The sequence below is a fragment of the Adiantum capillus-veneris genome, chromosome 27 (assembly GCF_014529385.1).
Source record: "Adiantum capillus-veneris isolate H3 chromosome 27, ASM1452938v2, whole genome shotgun sequence".
NCBI classification, from domain to species: domain Eukaryota; kingdom Viridiplantae; phylum Streptophyta; class Polypodiopsida; order Polypodiales; family Pteridaceae; genus Adiantum; species Adiantum capillus-veneris.
This window is the reverse complement of record NC_140957.1, coordinates 90,941,506-90,956,659: the sequence shown is the minus strand read 5'-3', so window position 1 is coordinate 90,956,659 and position 15,154 is coordinate 90,941,506. Positions and strand designations below refer to the sequence as shown.

Below are 15,154 nucleotides of genomic sequence, written 5' to 3'. Positions count from 1 at the left end.
CCGCACCAGTGAATGCACCACCGGAGGCACATCGCTCTTATAAAGCTAAATCAGCCGACCTACAATGGCTGTTACAACACGTTCACAAAAGTATCTCTGTGACAAGATGCGATGACGCCAAATCGTTTCCACTATATTTTGAATAGAGGACCTATTTCTGATACCCATTCCTTTTCGTTGGCTTTCAAGGTCACCACCTTCACTATCGAGATACTTTCATAAGATTCTCCCAAAATGACTAGGTGCACATCAGGAGAGCTGTGATAAAGTGATGCCTCTCATGGCTTTCAATATACTTCCGTAAGATTCCACAAAATGACTAGGTGCATACCTTCACTATCAATATACTTCTGTAAGATTCCCACAAAATGACTAGGTGCACATCAGGAGAGCTGTGATAAAGTGATGCCTCTCATGGCTTCCAGGCAGTTTACCCAAAATGATAGCAGGAATTCCTTATGACAGAGATATACGAAAACTTCGAAAGCGCCGTGAGATTCTTTCCATCCTAAAAGCGGCGAACTCATGCAATGAGACAACTGTCCATCTCAACCTAAAAAAGATCTATTTTGATAGAGAATATGACTCCCATATTTTACACAGAATATGACTTCCATATTTTACGCAGGGTGCTAGAGTTCTGAATCTCAAGGTCTTTCCAAAGCCATTCTGAACAACGATCAGCCAGTATGACAAACCAACGGTACCTAAAACAGCCACACTTGATAACCCTCAGACATAACTCCAGAATGGGTTATACCTTGCTTTTCAGAGTGCTTCCACGACAGGCTTCCTGCTGAATGCAACATCTTAGCTTAAACGTTCTGCAAGGACGAACGCAAAAAACAACCATCGAGTCTATTCACCTTTCTTTTTAATCAAAAGGAAAAAAATTCCACATCTATTTGCTTAATTGCTCGGGTATCAGAGAAAGAATTTGACCACCCTCCAATTCCAAAGAATTGTACAAGGTCACAAGAAGTGGTTTTAGATGCCATGACTGTTCCTGGGGATCTCGACGATTGTCAATTTTACCTTGCACTCTTGTGGATTTTAAAGCCAAAGATTCGTGGCACATAAGCCACTGTCGGCTTGACTGGCTTCATGTAAGGGTATGACATCAAAAAAAGATGAGGAAATGTTGTCCCAAAATACGCCCCATCGATATCTAACATGATTAAGAAACCACAATGACAACTCTCAGGAAATGAAGCACAGTAAAGTGAAAGCAAAAAAAATGTGTAAGAGGTGTGACGTAAGGATACTGCCTTGATATTTTGATCGGGGATAGTAAACATCCTCGCACTTCGGGCAATAGATCTTCACAGTTGTGGTCCGTGGAATGTCAGATTGTCCCACTGGCAAGCAAGGCTGGCCAGCGCAGTAGACTCTTGGACATCTACCAAAATCCATATTCTTGTACTTTTCCAACTGAAATATCCGCAAAGTGAAAAAATTATCATTTATTGCACACAACAACAAGACCTTACACAAGCACACACGTATTTGCCCGTGTACCCACAACACACACACACGCACACACACACACACACACACACACACACACACACATACACATACATACATACACATATATGTGTGTATATATGCACGTATGTGTGTATATTTATGTGTGTTTCAATGTATACACTTTGAATATGTGTTTCAAAAACATCCAGCAATCACATTCCTAAAGATAGCAATTCAAAGTTATTCAAAGAGGCTTGGAACACCTTATACATCATCTTTGGTGTTAAGGCAAAAACTTTCAAGATCACTCTTCTATCCAATTCTTTGGGTTCGAGATTTTTGTGGGGGTTCTATTGAAGTCTATCTCCTCTCAACTCAACAGAGGAGCATGACCTCTTTGAAACTTTATGTGGAAGGGTAGCTCACCTCACAATAAAATGTTAAACATTGCACAATGCCTTGGTACCACCAGTCTTTAAAAATGATTGTAACCCAGCAAGGTTGACGACATTCAAATTCTCTGCGATCGACACCACACCCATCTTATGACAGCGTGAGTAAGTATCATTAAGCTCTTTGACTTCAAGTCACTCCCTCCAGATATTGAAACAATTTGTACGATCCCATTGATGATGATGTCAATAAGTTGATGGGGAAGAAAGCCTACATTTCCCAAGTATGTGTGAGACCTCTGCCACAGACTTTTGGAAACAAAACTTCGGCACCCTCCTTAAATCTTTGTACAGGCTTCTTTGCCCACCTTTTCACACTCATTTCGGGGATCCTGTAACACATGCGTCTACTATCCACATGGACAAGCTGTATCAAGCTTTCAAATTTTCTCTACATAGTGAATTCTTGCACTCTCAAACCTGTACAAACTTTACAAAGCGCATGAGAGCTCTTGACCATTTTCCAACATCAATTTTTCAGTGCAAAACATAGATTTTCCAGAGGTCTCACACATACTTGGGAAACGAGGGCTCTCCCATTAGCTTATTGACATCATCTTCAATGGGATCATACAAAATTATTTCAATATCTAAAGGAGAGTGGCTTAAACCTTAAAGTCAAGGAGCTTCATGATACTTACTCACCCCGTCATAACATGAGTGTGGTGGATTTCTATGCGCTGTTGAGGGTAGAGAATTTGAATATCGTCCACGTTGCTACCCTTGATAGCCATTTTCAAAGACTTGTGGTACCAAGGCATTGAGCAATGTTTAACATTTTTTCCTCCACGTGAGTTCTATATTCTATACCTTGAATTGCTATCTTTAGGAATGTTATTGTTGGACGTTTTTGAAGCACATATTCAATGTGTGTGCGCGTGCGTACATAAAAGCACATTGCATGCACACAAACTTACCATTGCATTCATTCCTTTGCTTGTGAGAATATATCGAACATGGATAAGCCCATATAGCATTTCTGCAGCAGATTCCACCATTTCATTTTGCTCCTCTGTGAGCATGTCAACTGGAGACACATACAAAAGTGCCGTTAAAGGGAAACAGTTAAAATTGTAAGCAATTAACCACATTGTTGAAAACCCCAATTAAGCTTCATATTAAAATTTACTTTACATAAACATGAAACTGCATAAAATAATTGCTTGTATTTTAAATCAGACAATCAAAGAGGCCCCTTTAACAGTAACCAATAAACAGCACAATGCCCTACTCCGCATAATCAGCAGCTAGCAGTAATTGTAACAAAGCTTTGCACATTAAAGACCTCAGAAAAGTTTGAGCAAAGCTGTAATGCATTTGATAACACAAAATCTGTGGTATGCAATGCATAATTTCAAGAGTATAACAATAAGCCAGCCTGCTAACGGCTTCAACATACTCAATATGCTTTAACAGTGCAAACAGTCAAACTCTTAATAACTTACTCCACCCATGCCACGTGATCTGCATAAGCTCATTAAATTCGTATTACTCATCACATTAGAAACAAGTGGCATAGTTTTCCATTCAGATATTGCCAGCAAAATGTGCCACAATGACTATGGCCCGCACAGAGCCCAAATTGAAACATGGTGGCTCCTGTGTACATAATTGGCTAAGACCTCTACAACATGCCCAAGAGGCTGCATAAACATATATCTGGATGAATCCAGGATAAGCCCAGATTCGAAAGGAAAGTGCAAGGTACAAGTCAAGCATAGTCCCCCTCTAGAAAATACAAGCATCATCTCCATCATGTATAGTATTGACTAAATACTACGACATCCCCACTAACATCGTCAATGCCCAATAGTGGGTGTGGAACTAGGCACCACTATATGCTTTCCCACACCCACACCACACACACACACACACAATCTAGCATACATCAATACAAAGATCTACATACTAAGTTTCTATCATAATTCTACAGATGCAAGGCAGACTCAGCCATAAGACTAGTAAGACTAGCACTAAAAGAAGCATCAAATAGGAAAAATTAGCTTAAAATTGAGACGCTTGATAGGCCATACGCACCAATTAAGAGAGAAAGAACTAACACAATTTCAACTGGTCGTAACTCAGAAGAAAACTTCACCATGTGACGTCAACATATCCACTGTATGACTGAAAAATATAACAAGATAAATCCAGGATGCACCCACCTTCAGAGGAAAGTGCAAGGTATAGACTCATGGTAGTCAATGCCCAATAGTGGGTGAAGAATTAGGTACCAATACATGCTCCCACAAACCCACACCACACACACACACACTCTAGCATACATCAATACAAAGATCTGCATTCTTAGTTTCTATCACAACTCTAGACATGCACGGCAGACTCAACCGACACAAAGTCTAGCAGTAAAGGAGCATTAATTAGAAAAAGTCATTACAGAATTGAGGTAGTTGTTAGGCCATACGCACCACAAAAGATAAAGAGAATTAACATTCTCAAACAAAGTTCGAAGTATCTAGCTACAAAGCGAAACTAAAATCATTCAATGTTTGTCACGGTCGGTCGAACTCAAAGGACGATTGGCTTGTCCTTCTACACCCAAGTGATGGTACGTTTTCAGATCCGGATGGTGGCATCACAAGGCATGCCCAAAAGAGCGTCACAATGCCCTAACTTTATGATGTGAAAGTCTGCCTTGCGATGGTACCCTTGGATGGTGATCGAAGAGCACAAATGAGGGGTACAACCTTTTGAGTTTGCACGGTGGCGAGGTCGGCTTCAAGTTCTCCAGCAAATTGATCATACTCACAGTCTATTTGCTTAAAGAATTTTGCATGGATAAAATTCTCAATGGCTCTTAGGTCGAAGAAGATAAGTGCCTTGAAGCCATTAATCCTCCCGTATGCTCTTCATAATTCTTTGGAACCATCAAGACAGATGTCATAAATGTCAAGAACAAGTCCCACTGTAGTTTTAGCTTTCTTAGCAAGAGGTTGCTCTAGAGGCTTATCCCCTTTTGTAGAACATGCATAGGAGTTGTGTCCCGTCTGAAAACATTCAAACCATTTACCTTCTTGCAATAGGGTTTCTTGATGGCGAGGTGTCAAACAAAGTCTTGCCGATTGGATTGAATTGTCACAAGAATCCCGAGATGAGTGCGTTGTTGTCGAGGATTCTCAATGTTTGCCAGTTGACCTTTCGTAAGAAACTCCAGTTGTCCTTTCATACGCTTGTAACCAACAGCAAGGAGGAGTAACAACATGAGGCAATAGAGGAGACAACATGTAGTTCAGAAACAACTGAAAGCTCTGCAGAATCGAGAGGTTCGACTAAGGATGCCACGAGAGTATGTCGCACAGATCGTCAAGGACGACCTGGAGAAACTTTGTAGAATCTAGAAGGGCCATCTTGCTCTGCCTGTTCACAGAGGGATTAGTGTGCTTTCAGAAGATCACAAGCCTGAAGCTCTGATACCACTGAAACGGGATGGCACCACGTGCCAACTAAAAAAGAACAGATTGGAACAAACTTTTAGCACTTCAAAACAATAGAACAGAAAGAGAGAGAATCCACGAGAGAGACGCGGAGTGGTGGAGTTCCACTCTCAGACAACATTGGCCCCATACCCTAGCGCCCCTTTCGGTATTTCTTTATATTGCTCAACAAGGTACAAGCTCTGGGAACTCTACTCTACTTTTCCACGTAGTAGATGCTAGAGAGAGAGCCCACACAGCATATTTAAAGGCCCTTGGCCTGTCCAAAGCGGTTACATAAAAGTACTACATCGAGCACCCTATGGGCTGTCTGTTAGCGTTGCCACATCACCAACCAGCTACTCAAATCACGGATACATCCATGCAATACTGCAACATCATCATCTACTACGTAATTTGTCTACGTATATGTGTGTACTATGCTTTATTTAGGGTTTAGGTCCCTCGGCCGGGATCTGTAAGTCAGGCAGGGTTAGGATTTTTACTCCTAACCCCCTTTGTGTTTTAGGCCCCTCGGTTGTGATCTTGCAAGTTGGGTGGCCTTTGTCTTCAGTGGTCGACGACACGTCAGTAGTTTGTGAAACATTGTATTCTTGGAATGCAATCTTTCTACCTTTTCCAAAGTCATACTCATGCTTCTATGCTCATCCGTGAGTGAATCATGTGCATTGTGCAATACGGCTTTCCTATGGGAAGGTAACACACAAAGAAGGTAACGAGAATCAAAAGTTAGGTGGCAGAAGACGGAAGAGGCTCGCTGCTGCTGCTACCTCGCGCGCTTCGCCTGCACTGCTACAGAGCTTACTCCACAGGAGTGGTGCAGTGAGAGAAAGGAGTGTTGGGAGCTCATCTGCAGCCTGACACCCTGGTTCATCTGGCGGGCCCACTGCTTCTGGATCTTTGAGGCTCGCCCTGTACCACCAACAAAGACAGTTCGAGATCTTTGGCTAGAGCTGATCCATACTCTCAGAGGACAATTTGAGAGACTCAAGGGTAACTCCGACCGCATGTCGAACGGTAGAGAGGCTTTCCTTCGACTCTGGCGCCCCTGGGCCTTTCTTCACCATGGTCCAGGGTGTGCTCAGATGGCACAACCGTCCACCTGTGTGGCTTTTCCCTCCTCCAAACTCTTGATTTAGCCTCATTGTACATATGTTGTTTTTTCATTGGGAGAGTCTCCCCCTTATGATTGTTGTAGCCCTCTCTAGTAGAGGTGGTTGTAGCCCTATGGGCAGTTTCATTAACTAATAGAAGGATCTTTTTCTCGAAAAAAAAAGAAGGTGACAAGAAAACAAGAGACCATCACGAATGAGACGCTCAGAATATGCAAGTTTGGTCCTTAGTTCTACAGGTACATGCACAAACGCATCACAACCAAAGACACGCAAACGGTCATATGAAGCGGGTTTGCCAGACCAAACCTCTTCAGGGATGCCATTCTTCAATGCACGATTTGGAGAGCGATTACATACATGAACTACACTTTTAAGAGCCTCTCCCCAAAACTCATGTGGGAGATTAGTTGTGGAGAGCATGTATCTGACTCTCTCACAAAGAGTGCGATTATATCGTTCGAACACGCCATTTCATGCAGGGTTACAAGGACCAATCAACTCCCTCTTAATGCCATGCATCTCACAAAATTTATTAAATTCATTAGAGACATTCTCTCCCCCATTATCTATTCTAATGGCTTTCAAATTAAGCCTCTTTCTGTGTGGTAACAAGGCATAAAACCGTTTGAAAGCATTCAACAACTTCATTTTTGCTCTTCAACAACTTTCTATTGAAATCATCAATGGAGGTAACAAAGTACCGTGCACCTCCATATGAATTAACAAGCATAGTGTATCATAGTTACCCGGAACGGGAAATTGGAACGGGGAACGCCGAAGCAACCCGAGTAATGAGGAGACTTCACATGTTTTCCATATATACAATCATTACAAAAGTCGAGACCAGGGCCTTTTACAATATAATCCCTAAAGAGGAGAGAACCTGAAGGCCTCGCTGGCTTATATTGGCCAAGTCTTTTGTGCCAAAGCTCCATTTGAGAATGGACTTTAGCTCAGTCTAACAAGGAACGGGTAGAACGTAGCCCAAACGTTTCAAAACGGCGTTCCGAATGGGTCCCGTTCCCGAAACAGAGTCACGAACGAAGCGCCGTTCAGGAATAGGGTGTAATCGGAACGATATTCCAGAACCGACCGCAGGGGGGGGGGAGGGGGAACGGGGCAGAATGTGAGGCAGAATGGCGGAACGCGGGGCAAAACGGGCAAAAGTAGGCATTTGGGAGCAGATTTGGGTCTATTTGGGGGACATATTTGGGGTAGTTTTAAGGGAGATTTGGGGGCAATTTTGGAGTTGTTTAGGAGTTGATTTGGGACTAGGCTGAATGGAGGTAATTATGGCCTTACTTTAGTCGATCGTTCCGGCCCCTCCCGTTCTCGTTCTCATTTCCCGTTCTTGTTTGCCAGGTAATGCTTTGCAATACAAATAATATATAGTCCCCTTCTTGCTGCCTTTTTGTCACGTGCACATCTAATCCTATGTGTACGTGGACAAGCTACCTCATGACATGGGTTCAGTTCAGTTCAGTCAGTTAGCTTAGGAAGTGTTCTGGCACTTTTGTGAGTCTGTTCGCAAACCGTGCATGTCCAGACACTTAGAGTAGATGCATATCCTCTGGTTGCACACAGCATGACCATCAGATTACAGTACCCATCAGGAGCATTTTCACAATGCATAGACCTATTTTCCCTATTTTAGGCATTTTTCACTTATTATTTTTAAGTGACTTTGTTGGGAAACTGGGTAGGGCAAAATGACTGAGCAAGTATATAAGAAACCCTAGTGCTAGCACTTTCTGGCAGAAAAGGCAGCAGGGACCAGACATCCGACAGTGCACCTTCTCAGCAAGACCCCCAACAAGAAGACTCAACGTTTTCAGCCATCAACAAGAATCAGCCAGCATTTTCCTTCCATTGCAGATCAGCCCTAGCGTTTTGCATTTGCAGGCCAACCCAGCGACAGCAGGACAACAGACCCTCTAGCGTTTTTGCAACAGTCTCTCGCACAGCCCTAGCGTTTTTGGATCAGCAAAGCCTCACAGCGTTTTACAAATTCTTTGCGACAAGACCCAGATTAGCATCAGCGTTTTCAGTTTTCAGCATCAAGACACCGCAGTAGAAGTCCCGAACCTCGCAGACCTCACCTTCCTGCAGCAGATCCTCGCCGCACAGTCAGATCAACGAGTGTTTGCAGTTTCAGCCCGGAAAACGCAGATTTCAGCATCTGCGTTTTCAGCGCGTCGTCGTTGCATCATCGACATCGCCGTCATCACCAACATAGAGTCAGAATTCAGCAGATAAAGATTTGCAGATTTCAGCCCGTCTCGCCGTCGTCCTTATCATCGTCGGCAAGTCCATAGCATTGTAGAGATTTGTGCAATCAATAGTAGACCGCTCTCGCCATAGAGAGTGGGACCTTCGAAGGAGGGTTTGACAACATTCTGGTGTCGTATTCTTCTCTGTCTATCTCTCAGTCTCAATACCTTCATTCACAGTGTTTGCCACTTTGTTTGTGATCATTTGCACTCTCTTACTAAAGGAACAGAAGGCTCTCCCTTCCATAAGTAAAAGGAATCCTTGAGCACAGTTCGAAGCACTCATCTTGAGCAAAGTTCAACATTCACTTCCGCTGCACCTTACGCTTTTACAATCAGCATAGAACCCTTGTGAACTTTCCAAGACCCACCACCAAAAGTAGTGAAATAGCTTTTAGCATCTAGCTTAATGCAAAGGATATATCTCACGTCCTGCAAAACCAGCTCTTGGCCATTTTCGAGGGCCAAGTGAATGGTGCCCACACCCTCTATTTCACATGCATAGTTGTTGCCCAAGTAAACCTCGCTTAGGCAACCTGCCGTGTAGAAAGAAAACGACTCCAAAGAGGGAGTAACATTAAAAGAGGCACCACTATCCACTATCCAAGATTGGGACAGCCCATCATGAGTTGAAATATAGGCATCAATTACTTCTCTTTTGGTGATCTGCACATCACCTACTGCTGCCATATCATCTCCATGAATGCATGAAGCTGCAAAAAGTACTTCTATGTTATGAAGCTCTTCAATGACCACACTAGATGCAACGTTTGCTTTTGCAACTTCTTTTGAGGAAGACCTGACATCATCTTTCTTATCATCCTTCGTTTTCTTTCCCTCATGTTTCTTTCTTTCTTGCTCCTTTTGTAGTATCTACAATCAAGCTTTTCATGCTCTTTACACCCACACCATTGCAAGTAACATCTTGTTGTTTGCACTTGCTTTTACTTCTGCTTTTTTCTTCACTACTGCATTACCCTTCTTTTCGGATCTACCTCTAGCTTGATAAGCTGAGCACTGCTTTCACCACTAGACTTTCTTCTGATTTCTTCATTTAGGATAGAACCCCTAACACCATCAACGGTTAAAAGCAAGGTTTTTGTCAAGTGAAACAACAAAAGATCCCCAGCTATTGGGTAAAGTCATCAGTAACTTCAACTTATCATCAAAGGCTTGTAAACCAGAGTTGAAATCCCTGTGAAAGCAATCAAATGCTCAGATGTTGGCTTACACTCATCCAACTCCATGAAAACACAGCCATTTTGATATATGCAATGGCCTTCTTGTTGAGTCCAGCCCAATCCTCATCTACCATGGTTGCAGGCTTCGTCAGCTTCAGACGGGATGGCGGAAGGGTTTCAAAGCCACGTTGGAGGTTTTTCATTGGGCAAAAAAAGAAGGAAAGTTCTCCGGACCCACCAAAACATGGGAAACACCCCACCCCACCCCCCCCCAACCCCCACCCCCCCTCCACCCCGGCGGTAAACTAGCACTACCGAGCACTTCTCAGCGCCAGATGCGGAGAGCAAAGTGGCAGATCGCAAGGTCCCAAAACGACGACGGAACCGCTGCACCATCGCCCATTGGATGCCTATCTGTGTGTTGCTTACTGAGGACATTCTGTCTCCGCTTCCTGAGAACAGCAAGCATGGCGGAGCTGGCACGCAAGCATCCTTTCTTCGGACTCGCCTGAACCCGGCCTTAGTTTCCAAGAGCGTATCATCACAATCCTTGAGAAACAGAATGCCTCCTATCCTGTCCTTCCACTGATCAAAGCCAATGCCATCAAACCTCTTGATTTAAAGGAGGGATTTAGTGTCACTACTACTAGAAGCATTAGTAGCCATATTTTAGTAATGCAGTGAAGATTGGTTTGTTGGCCTGGCGAAGAGCCCAGGAAAGGAGCAACGTTTCAAAACGCAAAAGGTGTCACCTACAGAAGACCAAGACAAAGCATCCTCAGGCGGTTCTCACTGAGCATTTCAAAACACCACCAAAAAATTGAGGGTGGTGACGATTGCAGTAAGACCCAATGTGCAACGTAGAGCGTTTTAAAACGCTATTGGACAGCTGCTAGGTGACGAGAAATTCAATTGCCATTTCAAAGCGCCTTTACACAATGCAAAAGAGAAAACTAATCATTGAGCATCTCAAAAGGCACAATTTGATTGAGCCTAGGAGTTTTGCAAGTGCTTCAAAACACAACAATAATACGTTTAGTCGGCGATGATGATATCTAACATGGTAAACGAGATAAATTTTGTGGGTTTTTCTAAACACCATATAAAGGTAGTAGCCTAGGAATTTTTTGTGGTCATAGCGTAGCACCCAGTCAGTCAGGGTCAAAGTGTCCTGGCAAGTCATCACCTTACCATGTTCTCAGGGAGAGCTAGGGATCATCAACCCAGCACGGCTGAGCAGAGCCCTCCTTGAGAAGCTTGTGGTCAGAGGACTTCTTCCAAGAGAGGAGCCCTGGAAGGTGTTGTTGCTACATCGAATTCGTGCTCAAGTCCTCATACGAGCGGCCCTCGGAGCCCATCCACCAGGTGGATTTTTATAGAGATGCACCAGGTCGGCCGCCTGAGCAAGAGTGGGGAGGACCGCTTTGCTGCGAGTATGCTTAGGTCCTGGGAGCAACTAAGGAGTGGCCTAGAGCAGCACCAGACCACTTGCATGGAGGAACGCTTGAGACAGCCTCTTGTTTGGAATCCCATAGTTAGCCCACAGAGAGGCCACTTGGTTGGCAGCAAGCCTCATGTTTTTGGGTCCCATGGTAGAGGGTCCAACCTGCATGACTGCCTACATTTTTCAGAACTTCCCAAAGAGGTTCAGAGCATCCAGTTACGAGGCATGAGAGAGATGCAGAGCATGTGTCAAGATATTACAAAGGCTATACCAATTGAGTGGTACACCCCTCTTGAGGCCGCAGCTCCGGAAGACCGCCTGGAGGTCTTCGTTGCCGTTGGGGCTTGCTTGGAGACAGTGCCCCATATGCTTTTCGAGATTCAGGGGGAGGATCGGCTTCACAGAGTCTCAGTAGAGGCACCACAGGTTGCAAAGTGTTGTTTTCAAAGGATTAGAGTTATAAGCATCTATGGGAGGACTTGTGTCATCTATCCTTACCCAGCAAATCTTGAATGAGGACATTGGCGGCTTTGGGCTTGGGAGAGCCGCCTTCTGGTACGAATGCAGTGGGACCCAAGAGAGTGTTTCTGGCGAGATCCTTACTATTCAGATGATCACCTAGGGACTCCTTTTATCCAATACAAAGCTCGTTTGGGGCGACAAATACTGAGAGAGAGAGAGAGAGAGAGAGAGAGAGAGAGGCTCGCCCCACAATTGAGTTCTTGTAAGGCTTTTGGGAGCGGTTATGGGACAGTAGGCAGTCGAGGAGAGTTACTATGTTCCAGTGGCTTGTAGCGCACATGGCTACAGCAATTGGGAGTTGGTTGGTACACATCGACTTCTCGACAGCATGTGCAGCATGTGGCCATCCTTTGGAGAGTTGACATTGTTTGCGGGACTACCCCATGGCACAGTAGGTCTGGCTTCGGGTTCTTCGGCTGATGCCAGCACTCTCTACATCCCGACAATACACTTGGGGTGCTACAGCTTGGTCCACTCTCACAGGTCCAACACTACACTTTGAGTTGGCTTCCACCGATCCAGGAGGGTCGACCTACACTGCAGCTTGCCACAAAGCTCATCCCCCAAGAGTGGGTGCAGGTGGTGTTGGGAGCTCATCTGCGGCCTAACACTCTGGTTCATTTGGCAGGCCCACTATTTTTTGAGGCTCGGCCTATTCCCCCGGTGGAGATTGTTCGTGACATTTGGTTGGAGCTGATACATACACCCAGGATCAGTTTGAGAGACTTCAAGGCAGCTCCGACGCATGTGGATGGCACTACCGGCCACCACTATGGCTTTTTCCTCCTCCCATCTCATGATCTTGCCCTCATTGTACTTACTTTTTATCACTGCAAGAGTCTCGCCATGTTTTTGCCCTCTCTCATAGAGGTGGTTGGTAGCCTTCAGGCAGTTATTATTGACTAATGGAAGGATCTCTTTTCTTGCAACAAAAAAAAAACCTACAGCTTACAACACAAGGTTTGCTTCAGTAATACATATCACGAGGACGAGCACCATGTGCCAATGGAAAAGAGCAGACTGAACAACTTAAGCACTTCAAATAACACTGAACTGAAAGAGATACACGACACACGAGACGGAGAGTGGCGGTATTCCACCCCAAGAGAGCACTAACCCCAAACCTTGGCACCCCTTTCAGTATTTCTTTATATTGTTTGAACTCAGTACAACGCCAATACTCTATCCTCTGCACCTCTACGCGAGAGTGTGCCAAAGAATGAGCCCTTAGCTCATATTTAAACGCCCTTGGCCTCTCAAAAGCAGTTACATGAAAAGCTTCAAGTTCTAAAAGCATCTGGCCCAAACGCAGTAGTGTCGAAAGCTGCTAGCATGCTTCACGAAAATCCGTACAATTGCCACGTCATCAACGTAAAACGCGGAATCCATACAGGTGCCATGTCAACGTGTCATCGTGTTTTGTGGGTTGTCCGTATAGCAATGACATGTCATCACTTCTCCAACAATTCTTTTGTATGTGTATGTGTGAGAGTGGATCTTGCTTTATCTTTAGGTCACTTGGGCCCCATTGAACGAGGTCCCACAAGTTGGTAAACTTATGACTCGAAACTCTTTAGTTGCTTGGCCAAGTCGGCGAGGATCTACAAGTTGGTGAGAACTCCTGCTTCTGCTGCTTCTAGGGTTTAGGCTCCTCGGTTGGGATCTGCATGTTGGCTCCGTTCTTCAGTGGCTTGACACATCAACAGTTTGTGACATCCCCCCTTCTTGAAAGAAAGTAATCGTCCGCGACTACAGCATACTACAAAACAACTCAAATTAGCTCGAAAAATTCCGAGGGTCGTTCCAAGGGACAATCAATTTTCTCATTCCAAATTGGAGCTCTTGATATCATGGGTCGTTGGCTTCCCAGAAAAATCTCATCCAATAAGGACTTCTCATTTCAAATCGGAGCTCTTGATATTCCAACGTATTAAAACTAGCCATCACACCCAGACCGCACCGATCTCCAAAAGGTGTCTTGATGCACTACAATTACATACCCAGGCAATCTCACCCAATTAGGAATGTTTTCAGTGGTTGGCACATCACAATGCAGCACGAATGCTCACATATAAGACATGAAAACATAAAGCCGCCGATGAACACTCCTCCCGCAAATAACCATCCAGGTTCGGGCCATGAGTTGTTCAACAACTCCCTCATCACTCCTCCCGCAAATAACCTACAAAGGTCCAAGCCATGAGATATAGAGTCCTTTTAAAACCAAACGTCCCCCAGAGCGCAGCCTGCGTCATTTGGAGGTGTTGAGAGTAACCACTGCTCAAACTTCTTAACACTCCCTCCATAAATAACCATCCAGGTCCGGACCATGAGTAACAACAACAATACTCCCCCAATAAATAACCACAAGGGTCCGGGCCATGAGTAAAACAACACTATTCAAACATTCAAACCCCCCCCCCCCCCCCCCCCCCCCCCCCCCCCCCCCCCCCCAACCCCCGCAACTAACCACAAGGGTCCGGGCCATGAGTATGTGCAAGCATTCTCAAACATCATTTCTCAATACTCCACCCACTAATCATTGAAACCACTATTAAAACCAAAGTCGAACAATTCAAATCGATACCAAGACAAGTTCAAAACGGACACCATCCATTTCAAACAAATTCTAAACAGATCACCAAACAAGTTCTTGAACAAAATTCAAAAAACAGCATTCTCGACGTCAGTTGAGCTTGAAAGTCGACACGGCTTCCATCCTGAAACCTACACCAAAATTAGGGTTGATCGCAACATGGTCCTTAAGCTCTTGAATAGTCAAAACACGCCTCGACAGACAGTGTTCCTGTGGCGGTGAAGGTAGCCCCAAGATATCAATCATACTAGACCTCCAAGGTTAACCGTTCAAGAAGAGACACCTGCTAAGAGATGTCGAGACATTTCAACTAGAGTTTCCATGACAAGCATTTCAGGATACCCCACTCTGCCAGAAGTTGCACTTCAAAGATGTCAGAAAGCATGTTACTTTGGGAAAAAGGATTTCTTGAACGCTTGCCAAGTCCTTGGAGTGTACAGCTTTGTAGCTATAGACATCCACCATTGCATAGCACTACCTCTGAAAAAAACGGCGGCTCGAAAAAACTTTAATTCTTCTAAAACTCAGCGATGAAGAAGGGAGCGCGCCTGATGCGCGATGGAGTAAGGGTGGGAATGGTTGATAAGTCCGGAGTCGGAACACGAAGATTCTTTATGGAAATGTAAAACGCCGATTTTCTTTGTCTGCT

General features: G+C 44.5%; 1 protein-coding gene across 1 annotated transcript in view; it reads right to left on the bottom strand.

Annotated features, from left to right (window-relative positions):
- Nucleotides 1-855: 855 nt before the first annotated feature.
- Nucleotides 856-15,154, bottom strand: part of LOC147422386 (casein kinase II subunit beta-1-like) — a 50,885-nt gene continuing 36,586 nt past the window's right edge. Inside the window, exons 4-6 of the mRNA XM_086503453.1 lie at nt 2,840-2,949; nt 1,266-1,431; nt 856-1,168 (exon numbers count right to left, since the gene is read on the bottom strand). Of these exons, the coding sequence (XP_086359579.1) occupies nt 1,032-1,168; nt 1,266-1,431; nt 2,840-2,949 (413 nt within the window). The 3' untranslated portion in view covers nt 856-1,031. The remainder of the gene's footprint in view (nt 1,169-1,265; nt 1,432-2,839; nt 2,950-15,154) is intronic.